Raw genomic sequence first — 23,447 nt, forward strand, 5'->3', positions numbered from 1 at the left:
TTTGAGTATGGTTGTAGGGTTGTGATAGTAAGAGATGTGTTTGAATGAGGATGAAGTTGTGTTGTGGAGAGGTCAATTTGAAGCTGTAGTGTGTAGATGGAATTTGGATGTGATGATGATCTGGGACGAAAAGATGAAGTTGGGGGAATCGGTGTTATCTTATATTTTGGACTACTTCGCCTTCACGAAGGGCACCACGATGTAATCGAAAGCAAGTGCCTGCCATGGGATTGCCTTGACGTGTGAAAGGCTCACTTACAGTGGGGGCATCGGCTCGAAGTGGAAAGCGTGAGGGGCCTGGACGCACAGGAGGGGGGATCCATGCGATACGTCGTGGTGACAAGCACCCCCCCCCCCCACCTCCTACGTAGTGAAGTCACGGTGTAAATGACGATACGTATCTCTTCTCACTTGAGGCATCCCGGGAGACTCCTCATTCTGAGGCAGACGCCTCCGTGTGTCAAGGACTGGCCCGCCCCCAGTGCAATGACATAACGCCGCAGCATCCCCAGCCATGCCATCATTCCCACTTATTTCCTGCCTCCTGCGCGAATAGACGGCGTCCTGCTCACTCTTCATCCCGTCACCTTGTCTGCGAGTCTCCGCTTCATTGAAACGGACCGGCGTTGAATTAGCTCACGACTGCGGCCCTTACTGCGCAGAAGAGCCAACGAAAATGTAGCATTTCGTCAAGGAGTATCCGTACCAGGTACAACAGCTAGTACAGCCTACTTGCTCCACTGAGGGGAGGGGGTGTCAGCAGGAAAACCACTGCGCGAAAAGGAGGGGTGCAGTTCCTCCGTTAGGTCGAGTTGGGATGGAGGTGGATGAATGGGGATGTGGATGAGGCACAATGGGAACCGACCAAAGGGAAAGGACGTCGTCGGTTCGTCATTGGCATTCGTCGAGTCCCTTTGTCCTGTCGTTGGTGATTGCATTTGCATATTGATGCCCTGGCGAACAAACGGTGCGGGAGAACAGCGGACCTGGACTGCTTGGCCAGGGCATGTGAGGCCCGGAGCAGCTTCAGGCTGCTGCCGCCGCCATCTCTCCTTCTGCTCCCTTTTGATTCCCGTTGCTTTGGATGGTGGGATCTCTTCCATCTTCATGCCCGTCAGAAAACAGTGGTTCCACTGGATTCGGGCCAGAGTGACAACAATGGCAACACAGAGAGGCGAGGGAGGTCTGAAAGGGTCATCCTTGGGCAATCACGAGCGTAGCATGTGCTGAGTGCTCTAGCGGCTGGTGTGCTTGAAAGTGAGTGTGAGCGCTGGATGGTGTGGCACACCACATATCCTCCAGCATGCCCGCGCTATCGCTTCAAAATAGACCAGCCGAGACATCGATGCTCTGCTGAACATTTGTCCTTCAACCACTGTACACACTCTTGATGCCTGCCTGCCCTGTTGCCTGCCTGTACACGGGATGGTGCTGTCCTTCGCTGAAAGGATGTCCCGCACGCCCGCTCCGAAGAGTCCAAGCCCCTCTTCCCCAGGGCTTGTTACGGCTCGGGTGCTTGTGGATGGATGAAGGCGATGCCGGTTCCGTCCGGCCTGGAACCACGAGGACCCTGAACAGAACCGTGACATGGAACATGTGGCGGCCTGGGCCGCAACGACAGTAGGTACTTGGGGTAGCCGCAAACTCCAGGCGAGCTTGAAGTCTTGTGCGTGGACTTGTACGACGCGAGCGATGTGTGTGTCAAGCAATATCGACGTTGGCTCGAGAAGGAGGTTCGGCGCAGCTGGCGACTGGCCGTGGCAGAGGAATTTTTGTGCGTTATCGTGGCATCGGATCGCAAATCAATCGCAATCGTAAATCAGCGGCCAGTCACCAATAGGTCGCGCTATGGGAGTCCAGGGACTGGTGCTTTCGTGGGCTGTTCCTGAATCTCCCTGCGTCGCTTCACAATGGATGGGTAGACGGCCCGCCGAAAGGGCCGAGGAGCAAAAGAAACCGGAAGCCGTGGCTGCATTACCCAATTGCGTCTTGCGGCGGCTGTATCGTGTACATGACGATGGTGTAAATGCGGCAATTATTGAAGGGGCCAGCCTGCAACTCGGGCGGGAAAATAGGTCGTGGACCATGCGATGCCACGCCCGTTCCGTCAATCAAGCGCAAACTTGTCAGAGAGTTTGATGAAGAAAAGCCATAGTTGATCGATCGAGGCTTGGACGGGGCCGCGTCTTTTGCGATGGCATCACATGGATCATGGACATGGAATCACGGCATTGCAGCCCCTCGTCGATGGATTTGGCGGAATGCCCCTCATTCTGTTCGGCGTCGCCTTGCTTGAGGTCCAGAAAGGAGCCTTGCCCCTCCTTCGGCTTCGGGCCCCTGGTTTTCTGGCGTGTCGATGGTGGTTGCAGTTCAGATTTCAGCCATGAAACGGGACGGATTACCGCGAAGGAGGCTGTTCTGAGTACCGAGAAGATTACGGCGGCGGCTGTGGTCAGGCTTGTCGGCTTGTCATCGCCCATGGCAGGGATGGCGGTCGCAAAAACCGTGGTGTGATTCGTGGAGAGGGCGAGATGGCGCCACTCGAGAAGTTGTTGACGCCGACGGTGACGAGACGGGCGTGCTGCAGCGGAGATTCGGACAGACGCTGAGTGGACGGTTGGAAAACAAGGTTTCGCTGGGCCAGAATCTCCCAATCCGTACACTACGGATATCCCTGAGATATGGTGCGGGTTGGAGCTGGTGGGTTGTGGCTCATTGGACCGGACCAGTGGTTGATTATTGATAAGACGACATGGGTACGCGTACGGGCGGTCGGTCTGGATGAAGTTCGGCTGGGCTGCCTCTCGAGTATGTTTCTGGAGTGACGATTGGCTGGCGATACCATAGTAGTGGATGATTGCGCCGACGATGCTGGAGGTCGGGAGACTGGAGTGGTGAAAGCGACACTGCGGACGAGAGGCAGACACGACAGTCAAGTCGTTAGCGGAGTTGCCCCTCTTGCTGTTTGTGGCCCTGTTCGCCGAGGAACAGCTGCAGGAAGGGTGCATTTTGCTGCAAGTTCATGACAGACGAGACAATAGGCGATGAGACAGAGGGATTCCGTGCTTGATTCGATAGCGTTGATTTGACCATTGTTGATGGGATTTTTGCCATTGCCGTTCGCCCCGCGCGGTTAGGCGAAAAGCGAAATATTCTCTGCCAGGTGTTGGATGCTCTCCATGTTCTGATGCTGATGCGTAAGGTACCTAGGGAAGGTATGGATACTGCAAATCCGTGATGATGCCGATTGCGTCGGCGGAGTGTCCGATGGAAATTCCAGTTCACGATGCTTCGATTTTTGGCCACACTCAGCTCAGCAGGTTGTGGTTTTGGAGGAGAGACATCTGGAAAGCTCTAGAACTTGTACTTCTCCACGTTCTGTAGGGCAGAAAATACCTCCACCGGACCCAGCGTTGTGTTTCCAGGTGGGGTCCTTTCTTCGAGTGTTTCTTCCTTCCGTTCTTTATCGTCAGGAAGTGACGGTGACTTTTTTTTTTTTGCCTTTGCGCTTGCTTTACTGAGGGTGAGGGGCAGGAACGGACGACACTGGGCCTGGTGGAGGGGTTTCCACGTTTTGTGGGTCAATATGAGATGTACCTGCCACACTCTCCGGCCGAGTGGAGGTACAAATCGACGAATAATCGTGACTTCCACGATCTTGTGGAAGTCGCGATCCCGGCTTTCCATCGACGCTGGGGACCTTTTCCGTCTACCAATTCATTTCCATTACTCAGGCAGAAACAGACACCCGATGCTTCCGTTTGCGGTTTCCTCCAGGCCCGCCGCTGTTCGCTGTTCTGGCCCGAAGTTTCCGTCCCGCCAAAATTCAGTGTTCCACGTTCGACCCGCAAATGCCCGCGGACCCGATAAGGAAGGAACCCTCCTCCGCCTCCGGGTTTCTACCGGCTCAGTCCCTTCCCTTTGGTTGTATGGATAACCCAATATCTCACCTCACCTCGGGCAGTCAGCCTTCAAGTGTTACCTCCACAGCATCACATCGCATGCATTATCTCACCTCACCTCAGATTCAGCCTCGACTTGGCATGAACGTTGGTGACATTTTCTACAGGTCACCTACTGCGACCATGTACTATGGTACACCTTTGCTTTGCACCGCATAAGCTACCGCAGTACATTAGGACCGCACGACACCACTTGCCGTGTAGGATTTGCACCCAACACATACTAACGATCTGGCCGTTGCAACATACCGCATCCATAGTCAAACACAACTTGCTCCTCGGAAACAGGAGTAGCCACTGGAACACCACACCATACTCGGCAATCTAGGCCAGGCTGAATAGGTTTCACCTCCTCCATCGCCGGGAGCGAGGCTTCCAATCTGTTACATGGAGAGGCTGACACTGAGGCTGACCGTCTGCTCATTTCTCGCAAGGGGACTCTGGCCTGTCTACGCATCTACGATGACTGCGATTGGCTTTTCACTCCATTTCCTGAGAAGCCCACACCATCACCACCGCTGATACAAGCGTCCCGCGCCGACCCTCGTTGTGTCGCCGGCCTTATCCTTTTCAGCTTGGGCCTTGAACCTTGATTGCTCACTCCTTACACTCTACTCAGCATTCGTACCAAGGAAGAATACACCGCAATCTTGGACGAGTTTCGTCCTTGTCATCCGCTCCCGCTTCTGCTGTTCTTCTATGCAGCTACTCTGTTTCTCTTTACGTTGCCTGAGCCCCTGGCTGCGACGTCTTGACACCAATGCACGACGGCTGCCATTTCGCCATGATGCTCACCTGCAGACTAAGAAAACATTGTTGGGACGATAAGTTGAACACCTGAGCACGAACAAACAAACAAACAGACGCTACACGGCAGCACATCGTCGTCATCGCAACCAAGGGTTCGTGTTGGCCTCGGGGTTTATTCACCCAATCAAGAACACTCCAACCACCATAGAGCCAACAATACCAGAGACGATGGGCCATAGAGTCCGGATTCTTGTCAGAGGCTCTACCCCATACTTGAACCTGCCCCTGGCTGCTCCCGCCCGCTGGCCGTCGATGACATTGCTCCCGATCACCACTGTCATGCCTAAATCAGGTAAGAATCACGCCGATCACGTTCGGGTCATCGTCTTAACTCAAGCGAAGTAGCCTCATCGGGCCGGAGCCTTGCTCCACGCTTCACCATCTGAAAACGACCGTTGCGTTTTGCACCGCATTCTGCATTACAGCCTGTGCTTCGCGCATGCTGTGTCACTAACCCGAGTCAAGGAAAGGCGCTACTAATTACCATGCAGAACGCACAAGCGCACGGAATGACGTCGAGATATCCCTAGCGGGCGGCCCAAGGACATGAGGGATCTGTCACGTCCTCGACTACGTCGCAGCTAACGGCCGGCCGGTCGTCAAACATGGCGGCGGCACCTGTGTCCAGAAACCCTCGTCACGTAAGAGCCCAACGAGAAGCGCGACCCCGTCATCCCCAACCGTACAATGAGGCGCCGCAGCTACGCCGCTGTATTCCCTCAGAAGATAAGGCCTTGCCTTGTCTTGTCCAACAGGACGCTGTATATAATTGGCACCTGGTTGGATACGTTATGTCCCGCCAGACGCATCGGGTGTCTCGATGCTGAACCAACAAACTGAGAGCAATTCGACGACAGTGGTTCATCAAGCGGCGAGAAGGACACATCCCAGTAATCTCACAAGCTCACCAGTGGTAGAACTTCGTCCTTGGTCAGCCAATTAACGGATGTTACTCACTCCGCCGCAACGGAGTTTACAAGGATAGTCATCGTGAGAAATCGACTACCGCAGATGTCTCTACGCGATCTGACTGGCCAGAGAGTAGGGATAAGAAGAGAACCCAGGCCCGACTAGCCTCTATCTCATCACTCTGGCTTCAGTCTTGGCATACGTCACTGCGAGATATTCGCTATGCGCCCTACGTCCGCCTAACCTTGTCGCGCCCCGCGAACCCTTCCCACATAGACCACAATCATGCAATTTGACTGGTTGAGGCTGGCTGCTGCTATTCTGCACAAGGAAATCCTAGGCACCAAGGGTCTTCTTGTTCACTCTTGGCCTCCACCCAAGTCGCAGTACTTACGATCACACCCCCTGGAGGTGGACTTAGCACGGAGACCCTGGTCCTACTGCGACCTGCGTCTGCAAATTCACTGCCCGCCAAGTGGAAGTTTGCCAGAAGAAAGAAACCGTATGGACCCGTCATTCCTTGACATCGTCGGCTACGGCAGATGGGTCCTGGCGGTTTAGTCAACTCAAACAACCTTCATCCAAGGAGTACGTCATTTATGAAAAGAAAGCTCAGGCTATCGTAAGTCTCAGGCTTCGGAGCGGCGTGCCAGGGCCGGTCTGATGTTTGACGACATCTCACGGCAACTGCTCACGCGAATACACCCGAGTTCTAAGGCTACCTTCATCGCACTTGGCCGTTCACACAACTTTCGAAACTTCCGGAGGCATGATATACATCGATCAATGAGCCTCACGGAGATATTCAGGAGATATTACCTCTCTGGACCATACCGGCCGCTGTTGCATCTACCCTTCTTTGAACACGGCGTCTATCCCACAAGATAAACGGTGGTCATAGCATTGTTCGAGTCGTTGACCACCCGCTCGCTGGTGGGTTACCCCAGATGATCCCCAAGATGGCGATGGATCAACATAAGGTCGCTGTGGGATGGTGGATTTCACATGACATTCAGCTAGCAAACGCTGCTCTGGTCTGGTCAACCGACCCGCGCGTTACCGCACGTCAAAAGACGGGTGCGGGTTACGCGTTTGACGCGGCCCTTCTTTCACCTGTCTGGATACAGCTGTTTTGTCCTCGGTTCATCAGCCCCACCCTCATCACGCTGTCTTGCGCATGACATCGCAAGTTCCTCGGTGGTACACCCGACTAGACGCGTGGTATAGGCCTTCGAGAACGTATTGAGCCACTTCTCATCTTGACAATCAACGGACAAAGCCAGTATGCGAGGCATAAGGGTTGTTCGGAGATTCTCGACGTCCAAAAACGCCGGCTTGGGCAATGCTCGAGCACTCGGTTGCGTGGACCAGCACAGTTGTTTACTATGTAGTCGGCTGGGACGGCCCGATATCGAAAATGCCTCTTGGACGCTGACAACGGGAAAATACGACAGAGGGCATTGATCTGCAAAATTGCTCACTGCCCCCCTATTGGCAGTTTCGTTGGCGGCCTCACCTCTGCAGCGATTCTCAGCAGAAGCACATGCACTACTGCCTACTGCTTACCACATGGGCGCGGTTTGATGACTCCCTCATTGCTACCCCGTGAACAAAACACAAAAAGTGTGCCTCCTGTTACAATGATTTGATCCTAATGTTCAACAGACACATGTTCTCCATGGGGTAAAGCATGCACTGTGACCAAAACGGACGGGACTGATTTCTCGGTGTTGCTGTCGACAGTGGGGCCGATTTTCTCCGACTCACACTCGCAAACGGGCTGCAGTCCTCACTTGATCCCTCCAGCTGCCACGTACGAATGTAGCACGAGCGCGCCGGTTGACAAACGAACTGCCCTTCGGCTGCTGATATCCCACAGGTTTGGCACATTATCTCATGGAACCGAGGTCGAAGACCAACCAACTGGGCGGCGAGCGACGGCCACACAAACCATCAGCGGCCGACGAGGGTCATACTCTCACAAGCATCAAGTCTTGAGAACTTCCCCTCCATCTGGCGAAGGATCTCACCTTGCGTCTTGCTCTCATCCCGCCAGGCAAACCCCGAGCCGCCAGAGCCCACTTGGCTTTCGTAATGCCGCATGGCGGAGGGGAACACAACCGGTGCACAGCACGGCCGTCGGCGTCGGGTACACGGCAGGGTACGAGTCCCTTGGCTCCTGGCGGTAGACGGCTTCCGCGGGGTCAACGGCCGATGGCCAGCACACATCACGGAGAATGGCATCCCGGACAGACGTCCATTGGACGCCAGGTGCTCAATGCGCATGCGCTTTCACCGTGATGAAGTTGGCTGCTTCGACTCGCACGCATATTGTGACAAACCCCACAACTTGCTGGCGTTCGCCGCAGTGGTGGCGGGTTCTCACGGCGGGCGCTTTTCTCTGTCGATCACTTTTTGCATCTGAGCCCGACGGGTTGCCAGAGAGTCCCATTTGTGCTAAGCAATGTGTGGTAGCGGACCGCGTCCCTTTCCACCGACTCAGCGAAGAGAATCCGTCAACGTGCTCAGCCATTCCGAAATGCACCGACCTGACCTGCAGCATTGCCCAACCGACGCGCCGTCGTGGTCCAGATCAGTGATACGAGGCGTGTTCGAGTCAAGTATCGTGAAGAATATGCGCCCCCACAACGGCCGACGCCGGTATCTGGTCCTCCCCAGACCAACCAGCGGAGCTGATTCATTGGGGATTGCGGATAAGACCCTGAAAGACCTATCTGTGATGTGAACTGGTCGTGGAGATTGAAACGCGATACTCCATTCGCATGCCGCGAAGGGCTGCGGCTTCATGGAGAACGAACGGAGCGGTGTCTGTGTCGTTGTTTTAGTCACATCCACCTCCGCATCGCAAAATCGGGCCTCGACACTCGAGCCCGAAGAGATAGAGAAACCCCGGCCATTGTAGGATCACGCCTTTTTTCTCTCTTATGTGGAGGTTCGTTGCGAAGGGGTCGACGTAGTGTAGAAAAAGAGGACTCGCCGATCAACTTGCGGCGGGAGTGGGTATGTAACCGTCGACCCAGTTTATCACCAAAGGGGAAGACCCATGAAAAGACCCAGACTCCGATGCGATGCATCGACGAAGGTGGCCGTTGGAGGTTCTAGACACGACAAGACTTGAGATCATCGTCCTGGGGCGTCCGCGCCCGTTGTGCATCATGCCGATGTCACCGCTTGTGGGAACGCGGACGGGCTGTGTTGCTTGTGCTGCCCCTGGCGATCGATCCGTGGGGAATCAGATGAAGACGAGGAAGAGGGGGTGCATCACCTGCCTCTTCTGTGTATCTTTCAATCATATGGGATTCGTGATTCGGGTGCTTCGGTCTGGATGTCGATACCGTGATGTTTCTGTGGGTAAGGGATTGGTTTCGGTGGAGGAGGGCCGTGGGTGTGGATGACTTGAGACTGACGACAATTTTGGGTCCGGATGAGGGGAGTTCGCCTTCGACCTTTTCCTTTCTGTGGTCGGAGACTTCGAGATCCCCATCGTGACATTGTTTCGTTGACACTCGTCTCTATACTGCCAGAGAACGAAGGCACTTCGATATCGCTGCCACGATAGACGTGGCCAGATCCCACGTCGACTGATCGCCAGTCCAAAGACGAGTTTTGGTAGCAAATCCTTCTCGCCCTTACGATAGGTTATTGCCTCCGAGATCGGCAAGACTTAGGTGTATCCCGCAACCGTTTTGTCAGACGATGAGGAAAGTAACGGCGACACTCGGCAAGTATCGACACGATCCAGAAGACCTGTCTTGCACCACGACCAGTACCGACTACTTTGACTTACCCGATCAGGCCAACCTAGTCCACAAGCTATTCTCATAAATGTGGTGATACACATGCGTTACGTCGTCTCCCAGGGCACATGGTGAGTTCTCGGATCCCACTAGTCGACGGTCTCTCGGACGATTAGGTTTGAGCTGCCAAGGCGGTGATTTCTGCCCTGGTTGCGTTATTCAGGTGTGTCATGATCTCGGTCTTGTGTTCCTACCTAGTCTGAGTAGAAAGCAATTACATGGATACATCGTGATCTCTCGAGTCAATGGAAGCAACATCGTGGGATTCCTCGCGGTTGCTCCTGAGACGCGAGAAGTCATTGTGGCCATGCGGTGGTGTGTTGCTGGTTCAACGTTTCGGGCGTGACGGTATTGTCATTTACGTTGTTCTGCCCAGGTTCGATGGCAATGACATCGTATCAAGATGACTCCAGAGCGAATCATGATGCCCCTAACGATACTCGCCAGACACCGGCACAGATGAAGAAGGAGGGCATTCTTGAATGGGCACAGCTCGGAGTCTCAAGCCGGTCGCAGCCCGTAGGTCTGCCCGTAGGTCTGCCCGTAGGTCTGCCCATTGAAGTAACGTCCAACACCTGCGTGATTGGCACTTCCTCAAAACAACGCCTGTCGACAATTGGTCATTCCAATGAGAGCTTGGTCGCACACCTTTATGAGGAGTTCTTTGTCGATACCCTCTTTAACCCAACGCTATTCATATGAGCAAGGCTTGGGAGCGAGACTGGGTGAGCTTTGCTTGATGACTCCCTCCATTCCATAGAGGTTGGAAGTGCTGAAGCATACCCCGTGCCGAGATTTGAAGTATGCAAATGCCCGCGCCCAGATCTATCCAAGCGACAGAAGCAACACAGATCGACTGGCCGAACCTTCGCACGAAAAATGCGACCAGCGCGAGCTCAAGTGTTCCTCGGAGATACATCTCGCTTTGTCGACAAGAGCCACCACTATCGAACGCTATATATCTTTCTGAACTACTCATAGCGGGGTTCAACCGCTATCAGAATAATCATTGTATGACACCTAGGACGATGAAGGACAAGAAGACGACACGTCGGACATGGATATTGTCCTAAGCCGTCACTGAATTCCTCGAGTATGCTACCTTGATTTTCGTTTCATAGTATGTGATACTCAAAACGGCGACCAACATGGAGGAGTTGTTCATGTGAGAGCCTACAACTAGGGAAAGCTCCTTATATAAGATCACGTTGTTCATCGTAGTAAGCTGAGTGTGTTTTGGAGACGATTTAGCTCTCGACTACTCAAATAAAAGGTACTCCGGCTTGAAGCATGCATTCAAGGCCCGACAGAACGGTTTCACTATCTCATGACATGGCCTGCTTGGCAACATAGACCAAGAACCCCAATTTGCAGCAATCTCAAGTCTTTTCGGCAGCCTTTCACACGATGCCATATCCATACAAGGCTTCAGAAATATCCCGCAACTGTGAATAACACTTGGAATGCACAGAAAGCGACAGTGCAGGTGGACGACAACTCATCTATGGAACACGGCGAAACGGATGAGAGGTGTTAAGATCCTGCTGATCATTTCTCTAGAGAATGATGAGAATACCATGGAACAATTGCTGGCGGTCGTTGAGCAGTTGGAGAAAAGACGGTGGGATTTGCTTTGCATGAAGCACTGTGAGGATGGTGACGACGATGCTAACGGCCCTTTATGTTTTCCCAGCTTCATTAGAAAGCTCTCTAGCCCGCCTCCCTGTCCTTCATCACCCGACGCAATCACCGCTGATGCTTTGCAGAAGACAGACCAGACGTAGCCCCATCGTTCTTATACGCTCAGCGTGTGACTGACACTTGACCCCAATAACCAACGTTGCCCTCGCAACTCATCCACGTTGACGGATTCCCAGCCTTCTGATTGAGACTCAAGTCTACGGCTAGGGGGCTATAAGAGATCTTAAACGAATTTCTATTCACCCTTTTGCGAAACAACAACAGCGACATGGGCTGCTTGGCAATCTTTGCTTGATAAGATTCTAGGCCACAGCCAGCACCATATGGCGCCCAGCACATCACATCAATATGATGGGTTCATGAAGCGAAGATCCCATGATGCGCTCATACATAATCCGAACTGCATAATACCTGACGCAATACATCCAGACCAACACCGATGGACGGAAAGGCCAAGATAGCCCGGCTGCTCCAGATGATGACTCCGAGGATGTTATTGAGTTAGGCTGCAATTCATCCCAACGACGCAAAACTGTCTGTTTTCCGCCGCTGGGCTCCATTGTCCCAGCAACATATTCCCACAGTCGTGATGCGGCTGAAGTCCCAAAGCGATCGTTGTTTGAACCAGAGAGCATTATATACACGGTCAAAATTGACGTTGTGACCAGCAAGTTAAGCCTCTGGTACGATGCCATGTGGTGGCAACGGCGCCCACATGGTGTAAACCTGAACGAGCAGAACACGAGTCGAGTTATTCAACATCAGCACGGGAGGTATGGAACCGTTGACTATGATGGGGATCTTACGTGCGCAAAGGGTTTGCACCATCAGGATGAATCCAACGCTGATCCTCCCCGGGACTTGAGTGTACTGACTCTGTCTATATATTCCAAACAATCCATGTCTCCGTAACAAGCTCTACGAATGAGAAGGGACCAGGAGCGATGAAGTTGATCACAAACACGGGCTCTACCAACGCATAATCAACCCGGTCGTCGCCGAACACGCCCTCTGCCCCATTAATCCATCCAACGTTCCGCGTGCTTCGTCTCCGAGTGTCTCTAGTCTGAACCTATTCACCACACGATACCCTCAGGGAAAGACACTGAGCCTCTGCCCAGCGAGCTGCCCATTGGCTCATGGCATCTACACATAAAGATGCAGCATTTGTATCTGGTTAGGAGCACCGCCTCGATGTCGAAGGGTCCATGTTCTAACTGCACTGTTGCTGCCCGGGTGGATAGAATCACGAAGCGCCCCTCTCTGATTTATACCAAAGTAACCAGTGATGCCACCGCTTCTAATGAGAAAACGTCGTCATGGGTTGAACGTTCAACATCAAGTCTTGTTGGAAGCTTGGAACTGCCCGACAGACTCAGGGACGAAGCGTATCTGGCGTCTCAAGGTTTAGCAGGACTACAGATGAGCCAAGAAGGCCCTTCAAGGTTGTCAGCTAGTTATTCACAGAAAACACCGAGTGATGGGTATGACGAGAATAGACTGAATAAAGCTCAGGAAGAGGGAGGTTGACTTGGCTTCCACTTTGACGCTTTTTGCAGTGCACCATCGTGTAAGAAACGTCAGGGATCTTTTCTTCACAACAGATTCGAATCAACAGGTGTAGGTCTTGATGTGGCTTTTATTGAATTGTGAATATAGCTTCACTCCCCCTTTCCAATTTTAAAACTTTAAAAACACAACACGCAGGGCATTAGTCATTACAGGTTAGAGTACTTCTTGAAGGCGCCAATCAGGCCACCCGTGGAAGCGTCGTGACCCTCGCCGTTGCCGGCCTCGTCGAGCTCCCTGCGCGGCGATTAGTATCGAATTGGTCAACAAACAAGGATAAATGTGAACATACTTGAGAATCTTCTTGGCCAGGACCTTGCCCAGCTCGACACCCCACTGGTCGAAGGCGTTGATGTCCCAGACAGCGGCCTCAGTGAAGGTGAGGTGCTCGTAGTAGACAATCAGAGCACCAAGCTCGGCGGGGCCGATGTGGCCACCGACGAGAATGCTCGTGGTAGGGCGGTTGCCGAGGAAGATCTTGTGGGGGACGAGCTCCTCGGGAGCACCCTCGGCGCGGACCTGGTCGGCAGTCTTGCCAACCATCAGGGCCTCGGCCTGGGCGAAGTAGTTGGAGGCAAGCATCTTCTGGTGGACGTTGTCACCAATGGGGTTGTGGCTCTTGGCAGCCAGGATGAAGTCGGCGGGGATCAGCTTGGTGCCCTGGTGGACGAGCTGGAAGAAGGAGTGCTGGGCGTTCGTGCAGGGCTCGCCGAAGAGGATGGGACCTGTTGCCGATTGAATTGTCAGTCTATCTGAGGTCTTTCAGGGCTAGTCAGGTCTGCGGGATTGCTTACCGGTGGTGTACTTCGCGGGAGATCCATCCGAGGTGATGGTCTTTCCGTTGGACTCCATGGACAGCTGCTGCAGGTAGGCGGGGAAGCGGTGCAGGTACTGGTCGAAACTGTTTTGCTTATATTAGCCTATGCTCTTCCCATCGTTTCCATGGACTGACACTTACGGAGCAACCAGGTGAGTCTGGGCCTGGAAGAAGTCAGAGTACCAAACGCTGAGAAGGCCTCCCAGGACGGGAATGTTGTCCTTCAGGGGCGTCTCGCGGAAGTGCTTGTCCATGGCGTGGGCACCAGCGAGGAACTTGTGGAAGTTGTCGTAGCCGACGTAGATGGCGACGCTGAGGCCAATGGCACTCCAGACGGAGTAGCGACCGCCAACCCAGCTCTCGAAGCCGAACATGTTCTTGGCATCGATACCGAACTTGGTGACCTCCTCCTCGTTGGTGGACAGAGCAACGAAGTGCTTGGCGATCTCGCCCTTGTTATCCGTCTTCTCGAGGAACCAGGACTTGGCAGTGTTGGCGTTGGTGGTGGTCTCGGCAGTAGTGAAAGTCTTGGAGGCGATGAGGAAGAGGGTGGTCTCGGGGTCGGAGTTGGCAAGGGCCTCGGCCATGTGGGTGCCATCAATGTTGGAGACGAAGTGGAGGGTCATGTCCCTGGCGCCGTAGTGCTTGAGGGCCTCGGTAACCATGACGGGGCCGCTTGAGGACGGGTTAGCAGACGGGACGGAGGGGTAGCCGGAGCTGGAGCCGGGAGCGGAGACTTACAGGTCAGAACCTCCGATACCGACGTTGATGATGGTGGTGAGCTTCTTGCCGGTGAAACCCTTCCACTCGCCGCTGCGGACCTGCTCGGAGAACTCCTTCATGTGGTTGAGAACGGAGTTGACACCGCCGTCGTTGTTCATGACGTCGACACCGTCGACCTTCATGTCCCAGCCGCCAACGTTGCGGAGAGCGGCGTGGTAGACGGCACGCTTCTCGGTGAAGTTGATCTTCTCGCCGGCGAACATGGCATCGCGCTTCTTCTCAAGACCGGCCTGCTCGGCGAGCTTGACAAGGAGGCTGAGGGTCTCGTCGGTCAGGAAGTTCTTGGAGAAGTCGAAGAGGATGTCGGTGCCGGAAGCTTCGTTCTTGAAGGTGCGGCTGTACTTCTCAAAGCGATCCGGGTCGGAAGCGAAGGCCTCCTTCAGAACGAAGTTCTTGCCGACATTGTCACGGTGAGCCTGGAGCTCGGCCCACGCGGGGAGACTGGAAGCTTGAGGCATTTTGGAACGAGGTCGGCTGGTGCTGGAGGAAGGAGGATCGTGGGTGGTCTTGTTGGAGGAGGAGGAGATGTTAGCTGGGCGTCTCTCGGGGGAGGAAGAAGTTTAGGTGGGAAGGATGTTGATGATGAATTGATGGGATAGTTGACCCAGAAACGACGTGGAATGAAGAAGAAGGGAAAGAATGCGGCGTGATGTCGTGGACTGACTAGGTATGATTGTGGATAAGGCAAGGCAAGGTGAGGTAGAGGTCACAGGTGGGAGCAAGTGGGATGGGTGCGGCGTGCAGAATCCAAGCCAGCCAATGGCGAGGCCTCGTGGGTGATGGCATGTCTGGCGTGGAGGGGTAATGGCGTAGAAAAACAGAGCTGGAACGCGGGGCACGGCACGCTGAGGTCGGGTGGTGAATGGAAGCACTGACCTGGAACCGGGGGCGGAATGACGCTGTAGCACGGGAGCTATGTGCCTTAGCTAGGTGCTGTGTGGTACGTGCTGTCGAAAGGTGAGGTGCTTCGGAGGGTGCTCAGTAAGGCCGATGCAGATGATGATGAACGGGAAAATGAGAGGGGGTATAATGCCAATTCGATGCTTACAGGAAAATAGAGATGACGAGAAAGTTCGGAGAGTAAAAGCCGGGAAACATGCCAGCTTTTAGAAGGCCCCGGATGGCTTGCAAATCCGACTCGAATGGAGCTCCGTTGCCGAGTCTCAACATGTTTCTCCGTCTGGACAAAAAAAAAAAAAGCTTACATAACCCGCTTCACGATAGACAAATCTCACCGTGACACCTAAGAGAAATCCGGACCAATTCACGACGATGACATCTCCCATTCCCCTCCGCGGCCCCGCTCCGTCCTGCTCTGCAGCCACCTCAAACCACGACTATGGACACAGGCCCCTCTCCTCTCGCATGGGTGCGCTTGTCACGCCGTTCGTTTCTCGAAACCTGCCTCATTCATGCTAATCGCCTATCGCCATATCCCAGCGTCCCGCATACACAGCCGTGCCAATTGACACTCCTAGCCGTATCTGCTATATCCGACGGATAGGTAGCCATGACGGACGGAGCGGCGCTGACGCTGGATGGACCTTCAAACCCCCCAACCCCAACCCCCCACCCACGGATCGCGAGGCCAACTCGATTTTTTTAGGGGCCCCTCTCCGGGCCGCTACCATCGTGACTTTCGTCGGGGTAATGCTTTGCCGGATACCAGGGGCCGAAATGCCTCGCTCGTAGTTTCTTCCGTTTCTCGGTATACACAAAGCTGCTGGCCCTTGAGTGAGCCATGTCTTCCTCCCCAACAACTTCGCGCCGAGCATCGTGAATCCGAGACCGGCTTCATAATGGGGGGCAGGAGCGGACAGTCCGACGCGGTGGGGACCGCCAACTCTTCGCTTACTAAACCCGATCCATGCCGTCCCGGTAGATCCGACGCCCGACGTCACACACCACCCGGCCCGAATCCGTCCCATTGCCAGAGGGCGGGAGCCTAGCTAGGTCATGTCATGCACCATCCCACCGGATCACTTTGGCATCTTAAGGATGATGCATCACGAGCTTCACACGCTGTTCCGATCTCGACGGAGGAGGTGCGGTGCACAAGAAGACGCGGTGGACAGCATGTACGCGTCGCCGTCTCTGTGGTCCCGGGCCTGCCATGAACGATGCTGAGCGATTCTCTGTCTTTCTGCTCAAATGATCTGTGCCTATCTACATTCCGTTTTCCCCTAGGCGTCATCATGCCCGTTCCAGAACGCCGTACAAAGACGAAGACGCAAGCTGTTGCGCGCGCGAGTCGAGTCGTCGTGTCGAGTCGAGTCGCTTTGCCGTAAGCTGAGGTAACCCTTCAACTGAATCACCAAGTCCACTCCACTTCAATGCTTTCTAGGTAGCCGACCCTTTCTTTCTTTCTTTCGTTCGTTCGTGTTCCCCTTGCTTGCTTTGCTTTGCTTGCTCGAAAAGAAAATGGATGCGCTTATCGGTCCTGGATGCTGCCCACAAATGACGGGTCCTTGACACTGCCACCCGCATCTCCCAGTCCTGCAATCGGTCGGTTGTAGCTGAAGCCCTGGAACTGGTTCTGCATCGTCTGCGAGAGCATCGGTCCCTCAACGTACGAGTCCTGAGGCACTTCCGACGTGAACTCCGAGTCGAAGTTGGCCGTGTCGAGAGCGTCCACCTGGGAACACACAATGTCAGCATCTTCACCCTTGCAATCGCGTCTGTCAGGTTACTACTCACCACATTGGGCTTGAAAGCCGGCTCGTACTTGCGCTGCAGAAGCTTGCGCCAATCGATGGCGTGGAAGAAGGGATGCGCCTTGATCTCGGCTGACCCGTTGGCACCGAGACGCTCCTTATAGTCACGGTTGAGAAGCTTGGTCAGGAGATCCTTGGCGGCAGGCGGTACCACGTCGTGGCCGGGGAAGTGGAGGGGCTCCGAGAGAATCTTGCGGTACATCTCGTTCGTGTTCTCGTCGTAGAAGGGCGGCAGACCCGTGAGCATTTCGTAGAGAAGGACACCCAGCGTCCACCAATCCACCGTCTTGTTGTAGCCCTGTCCCATCAACAGCTCGGGCGCCAGGTACTCGGGGGTTCCGCAGAAGGTGTTGGTTCGGTCCTCGTCCTTCATGTCCAGCTTGCAGAGACCGAAATCGCACAGGGCGATGTGGCCCTGGTAGTCGAGCAGAATGTTCTCGGGCTTGAGATCGCGGTAGATGACGTTGAAGCCGTGGAGACACTCGAGAGCGCACAGGAGCTCGGCCGTGTAGAACCGGGAGCGGTTGACATCGAATCTTTGCTCCTTTTGCAGGTGGTGGAATAGCTCGCCTCCGTTGACAAAGGCCAGCACAAAGTAGAGCTTCTCAGGGGACTGGAAGGTGAACTTGAGGGGGACGATGAAGGGGTTGTTAATCTGCGCCAGTACTGATCGCTCGGCCAGGGTGTGGGCGACTTCCGAGCGGGAGATGATGTGTGCTTTGCGGATCGTTTTCAGGGCGTAGATACGGTTCGTGTCCTTCTTCCGTACCTGCATGACCTTTCCGAAACTGCCCTTGCCCACCACCTTGAGGAGCTCAAAGTCCTCGATCTTGAGCTTTCCTGCGCGGTTCTCGACGTACTCGACGCCGATCTTGAGCTTTCCGGTTCCGTACTGCACATCCACCCACTCGACGCCGCTCTGGCCGAGAGCGCGTTCGCGACTAGCGAAGTCTGCGGCGGCCTTCTCGCGGTCCTTCTTGCTCGCCTTGGGGTCCTCGGCAAAGGTGTGCTTCTCCTCGAAACGGGGGTTGATGCGTACAACACCAAGGAAGATGTCCTGACTGCGGCCGGCTCCAGGAGGGGCCATGGGGTTGCGCATGTACAGGTGGATGACGAGCTCGGTCACACGAGAGACATCGAACTTGTACTGTGTGTTTCCTCCAGCCCACAGGGGGCTCTCCGGCGTGCCCTCGACCGAGTTGACAAAGACCTGCATCTTGTCGAAATCCAGCAAGGCGTAAGGCATGTACTTGCCGGAGATTCTGCCATGGTTTGTGGGGATGCCGCTGAAGCCGCCGCCGCCAGAGGTTTGTGGACGGGCGGAGCCGTTGATGAAGGAACCGGCGACTCGTTGGGAGGAGGACGGGCGCACGGAGCCAGCAACGCTGAGGGCACCGCCGGAGGATACGGAGCCTTGGTGTGAAGAAGCAAAGGCTTGTCTGTGTTGTTCTGGGAGAGAGAATCCTTGGCCCTCGTGCAAGGTTACGACGAGGATACCGGGCTTCGGGGGGTTGACGACGGGTGCTTGCGCCATTGCCTCGGAGGCAGCTGCAACAGTCAGTATCTAGCAGACGGCGTCTTGGACGACGCAGACGGATGGATGGGTGTGCGTACCGATGGTGCCTTCGTTCGAGGGCGTCGCGGGACCTGGCATGCCAGGTTGAGCCTTTTCGCTGTCGGTGATGGTTGATGTGGAAGGCGAGCGAGAGAAGGTGTTGGCCAAGGGACCCAAATGGGTCTCCTTGAGCTTCTTCGTGAGCTTCCACGACATTTTGGAGGATGGAATGGGTGGCCGAATGCGCGGCGAACGAATCGGCGAATGTCGGGGGGTCGGGAGGATCAGAAAGTTGTGATGTTTTTTTTTTTTCTCCTCTGATCCAAAGGAAGCGGATGAATGATGTCTGGCGTAGGTGAGGCGAGGTGAGGTGAGGTAGATAATGCAAGAGAAGGAGTCGCTAGGGTCGTGATTTGTTGGTGGAGGTTCGAGGTTGCGTACGGAGACGCTCGTTCGCCCGTTCGCTGGAGGAACCCCGCAAAAGACGGCCCCCCTCTCTGTCTTTGGGTCTTGGGTCTTGGGCTGACTTCAGGTTGGTGCTGCTTGGTGGACGGACTGGGGGGTGGTACTTCAGTACTCTTTCTGTGGTGAGACAACCTGCGCCGACCGGTTTTTTGGGGGCTTGGCTATCGATAAAAAAGATAGGTACGAAAGTCACCACAGCAAGAAGGTGTTGGTAGGGACGATTATGAGTGGAAAAAAGAGGGAAAGGGGAAGAAGGTCGTGAAGGGATTCGGAATGGTCCCTCTGGCAGGTCACAGAGGCCAACACAAGACAGGACTGGGCTGGATAGGTACCTCGAGCAAAGGGGACAGGATAGGAGACTCAGACTCAGACGGCAGAACTGGACGTGGATGGACGTGGACTGGATTCAGGGGTTGAGGATCTTGACTTGATCCGTTGGCGACGTTTCTGAAGCTGAAAGGACCAAGGGACCCAGCAGTTTTATGAGGCAGGTGGCCGTAAAGTAGTGCGCCTCACTTGAGAGTTTCTTCCTTCCTTAACTTTTCACTCTCTTCAGTCCATGGAAATGCTGTTAGCAATTCAGGTCGACGTGTGGGAGCCGAGAGGCGGTGCACACGCTGGCTGATGGTCGCTGAAGGGATGGAATTAGACTGCCCAGGTGCCGTGGACCGTGGACGAGTAGGGGGAAAGGAACCTGGAAAGGGAGGGAACCGCTCTGTCAGTTTCCCACTGAGTAAGGGGAAGGATAAGGGGGGGAAGGGGCAATGATGAAATCACCCTTCGAGCCTGCGCCAACCTAAGGTACCTAGGTCCGCCTAGTTTCTGACACCCGCACTGTACGGGCAGAGCGACACAAAGTACACCCTTTCTCGCCCGACGAGGCAGTTGACCAGAAACGAGAGTGGTACGGCAAAGGCACTTGAGTGTGTGCTTCAGGGGGATGTTCGGGGGCAAATAGGAAAGAGGGGCGGTGGACACAAGCTGGCGCAGGTACGAGACACCAACAGTGCGAATATCTACCGAGGACATGCTTACCGAAGCAGTTCAGCACCCTGGGACCCCTCATTTTAGTACCAAAATTGCCTCTCACTTCTTCTCTCACGTCAAACTGCCCTGAACTGCGTATTAGGGGGCAGTTAAATATCAGAGACAAACTAGTTGATCTCAGCTGAGAGATAAATATCCCAAGTCCATGTTCATATTTGGGAGGCCTGTCTGCTTGAAATTGGCATTTGTGTTTTAGGACAAGGCTACATTTGCATCTTCCGTTCATCTATGGATTTGCCGCTTCTATTGGGCAACTTGATCCAAGCTAGGAGATTGACCTTATTCTTTGTCAACATTCGTTGCTGATGACCTACACTTTAACAGCTCGTCAGCCACTCAACAAAAGCGCACTCGTAATGCTGACAACCACACGTTGGAAATAGAACCAGACAGAACCCAAAGCCCCATCGCGCTTCAGCCCAACTCAGGCTTCTCCTCGTCCATCGGGAGCGGATTGTCAAGCAGCCTCGAGTCTCGACTGCTCCCTCGGAGCCCCCGTTGCAGCAGCCCGGCACCACAATGCAGGACTGCAGCTCAAGACCCAACCGGCGGGAGCCCTGCGTCGATCCGTTACAGTCCGGGCACGTGAGCAAGGGACCCCATACTTCCACACGCAGTAGCACTGTGTTTGAGGAACTTCGAATTAATCACGAATTGTCCTTCAATTGAACCGTCTGGCACAAGTTGAGACACAATTGGCTCACCGTGTACTCTGTCGTAGCCTGAGCACACCGACATTCCAATAAGGATATGCGCCAGATCTTCTCACGCAGATGCCATGTACGCAACCACGATGCAATTGATCGTACTCCTACATTGCATGTGCTAGCGCTGGCTTTCTGCGCTTAGATTCTTCAGCTCACCAGGGCGGACGGCAACAGACTTATTTTCAGCTTCAGCTGGCTCGACGCCGCCAATTTTCGAGTCAAAAGTGAAGGGTCGTCACGTGAATGCAGCAGATAACTTCTCTTATGTAAGCTGCCATATCAGTCACGTGCTGATCGGCTGACATAACATCGTCCGGGGCGGGGCCGGACCCGGATGGGGCCAGTCAGAAGAATGGAAGTTGCGTCCGGTGTGCGGAAGGAGCAGTGAAAATCCACCTTCCCGACCTGACTCGGGTCAATGAGCCTCAATGGACGCCGACAATATTTCAACGTCCTGACCACGCAGCAATGGAACCCAACGTCAGATGGCGGCTCCAGTGTCATGGACCAAAATGCAGGAAGGGTCCCAGGGCAACTGGATTCCGTCCACGGGAGAATAAGGAACAATCCGGGTTCTTCCCGACCTCCTACTTCCGTCGGCATACTCTCCACGCGGCGGCGGCGTCCATTGCCGCGACGTGACGGACAGCCTTGGACTCTGGGCTAGCACATGCTGTTGCAGTCTCCGATCACCACGACGTCAAGAGATGCGGCTAGTACAGTTACCGGTGCATCTACAGAAGCATCGGCTGCATCCATCATGTGGCATTCAACACCTTGCAAAGCCCGATGCAAAGGCCGCCCGTGACCTCTCCAAAGACCGATGCTGATATACTTCCTCATCACCACTTCTCCCTTCACTCCAAGTTCTCAACAACATCACAGGCGCATCAACTTTGCCGTCGGCTTCATCACCACCTGGGGACGCGCGCCAGGTTGGCTGTTCTGCGCCCTCATTGTTGTTTCAACCATTCTCCTGGCCTCTTCGATATTCATGCAATGTCGTCACGTTGACTATCGCCACTGCGCACATCCTGGGTCTCAATCACGAACGCTCAGCATGACCTTCAGATGGCTATGCTTGACGACCTTGCCCAACCCGCCGTGCGAGTGAGTCTTCAACTCCCAATGCCTAGATTCATTGTACTCGATAGTGCGGTTGGCTGACAACAGCCCAGGCGACATCGCTTTACACATGGCTGTCACTTACCGTATGCCTGTAGCTATGTTCGGTTTCCTCCTTAAGCCTGGCGTTGTCCTTGGTTCAGCCTGATGAAAGCTCGACGGCCGTCTCGATATTAGCTCGAAATTGATCTTCGAAGATTCCCCAAATTACCGATGGATTTCACGGTCAATTTTTCGCAGGCAAATGCCACACTATTGCCTTCTTTGCGCATGGTTTCATTTATCGTCATCTCTCTATCAAGTTGGAATGGACGGCTAAGATGCCAGCCAGACCAAAACCACGAAGCACATCGACTGTTGCTTTTCCGTCAAGTCGTCCATATGCACCACCATGTTTCGAGCGATCTGGTGTTACGGCCATGGCTCTCGCTATTTCCTTGCTGGGGGACGTTTAGGCCACGAATGCGGGGTGCGTCAGCCAAGCGAGCGGCACAAGTTAACGAACATCTCAATGGCCGGTTGGACTTCGTTGGAGCCACCACGCTTCGCCAGAAGTTCCATTCGCTGCATGCGTGCATTTAACGAGGCCGGTTCAACATAACCGTGGAGAGCTTCCTGTGGCCACCACTGCTACCGCCGGGTCTCTTTTCGGTCGCCTTTGCATACCGATGCATGGTTGCCGAGCCGCAGTACCCACCGGAGGCCGTGTTTCCGTTGCGAATGATACGAGATCGACAATTCGAGGACTAACGAACTGAGAATCTTCTCCAATTTTGCTGCAAGTCGAAGGCGCAGTTCATCAACCATCAACATCGCCCTTCTCTCCGGCATACCGTTTACGAGAGCTCTGCTTCAACCCCGCAACAGCTCCAGACTTCTGAAGACTCAGCCCCGTGGATACGGGCGCCCACTCGAGTCATCTCCTCTTGGTCTCTCCACTTGCAACCGTCGTCCGAGGAGGTGCGATCGCCCCCGATGTTGATTGTGATTTGAAGCGGTTTGGTTGCACTACGTCTGTCGTTTCCAACGCTCTCTGGGGGCAAGTTCTTGGTACTGGGAAGTGCCGTTGTTTGCCTATCTATGGTGGTTTCTTGTTGATCGGGCGGGATACACTAGTTCTCGTCACATCGCAGCTGTCATGCAGTCTTCTGGCGAATGGGCAGAAGTGTTCCAACAAACACCGTGACAAGAGTCCAGCGGATACCATTGGCTTGGCCGCGGGGTAGTTATTGTTTCCCCAACGAGTTTGTCGCCTCATATTGGTATTGGTGGCTAATGTGGCTGCAGAGCAATCATTCTCGTCGACAATCTCGCTGTGTTATTACCGACATACCTCATCCCCGCACCGATGTAAGCCATGTCCGTTCCTATTCGTCTCAATTCATTGAGACTCCTTCCGCTGAGACGCGAATTGCCGTACGATCCGTCTTCAGAGAAGGTCACGCCGGCCAGCTCCGCCCCATAC

At 54.5% G+C, this 23,447-nt stretch overlaps 2 protein-coding genes across 2 annotated transcripts; both read right to left on the bottom strand.

The window, feature by feature from the left end:
* Positions 1 to 12,918: 12,918 nt before the first annotated feature.
* Positions 12,919 to 14,827, bottom strand: CkaCkLH20_07756 (uncharacterized protein; the record flags this gene model as incomplete). Its single annotated transcript, XM_038890472.1, has 5 exons — positions 12,919 to 13,006; positions 13,062 to 13,494; positions 13,564 to 13,670; positions 13,728 to 14,261; positions 14,328 to 14,827. 5 exons carry the CDS (start codon positions 14,825 to 14,827, stop codon positions 12,919 to 12,921), a joined length of 1,662 nt encoding a protein of 553 aa, XP_038744080.1.
* Positions 14,828 to 16,800: 1,973 nt separating this feature from the next.
* CkaCkLH20_07757 (uncharacterized protein) lies at positions 16,801 to 18,854 on the bottom strand (the record flags this gene model as incomplete). Its single annotated transcript, XM_038890473.1, has 3 exons — positions 16,801 to 17,004; positions 17,067 to 18,631; positions 18,698 to 18,854. The coding sequence occupies 3 exons, from the start codon at positions 18,852 to 18,854 to the stop codon at positions 16,801 to 16,803; spliced, it is 1,926 nt and encodes a 641-aa protein (XP_038744081.1).
* Positions 18,855 to 23,447: the final 4,593 nt, after the last annotated feature.

This window comes from Colletotrichum karsti, assembly GCF_011947395.1.
Source record: "Colletotrichum karsti strain CkLH20 chromosome Unknown Scaffold25, whole genome shotgun sequence".
Classification (NCBI taxonomy): Eukaryota; Fungi; Ascomycota; class Sordariomycetes; order Glomerellales; family Glomerellaceae; genus Colletotrichum; species Colletotrichum karsti.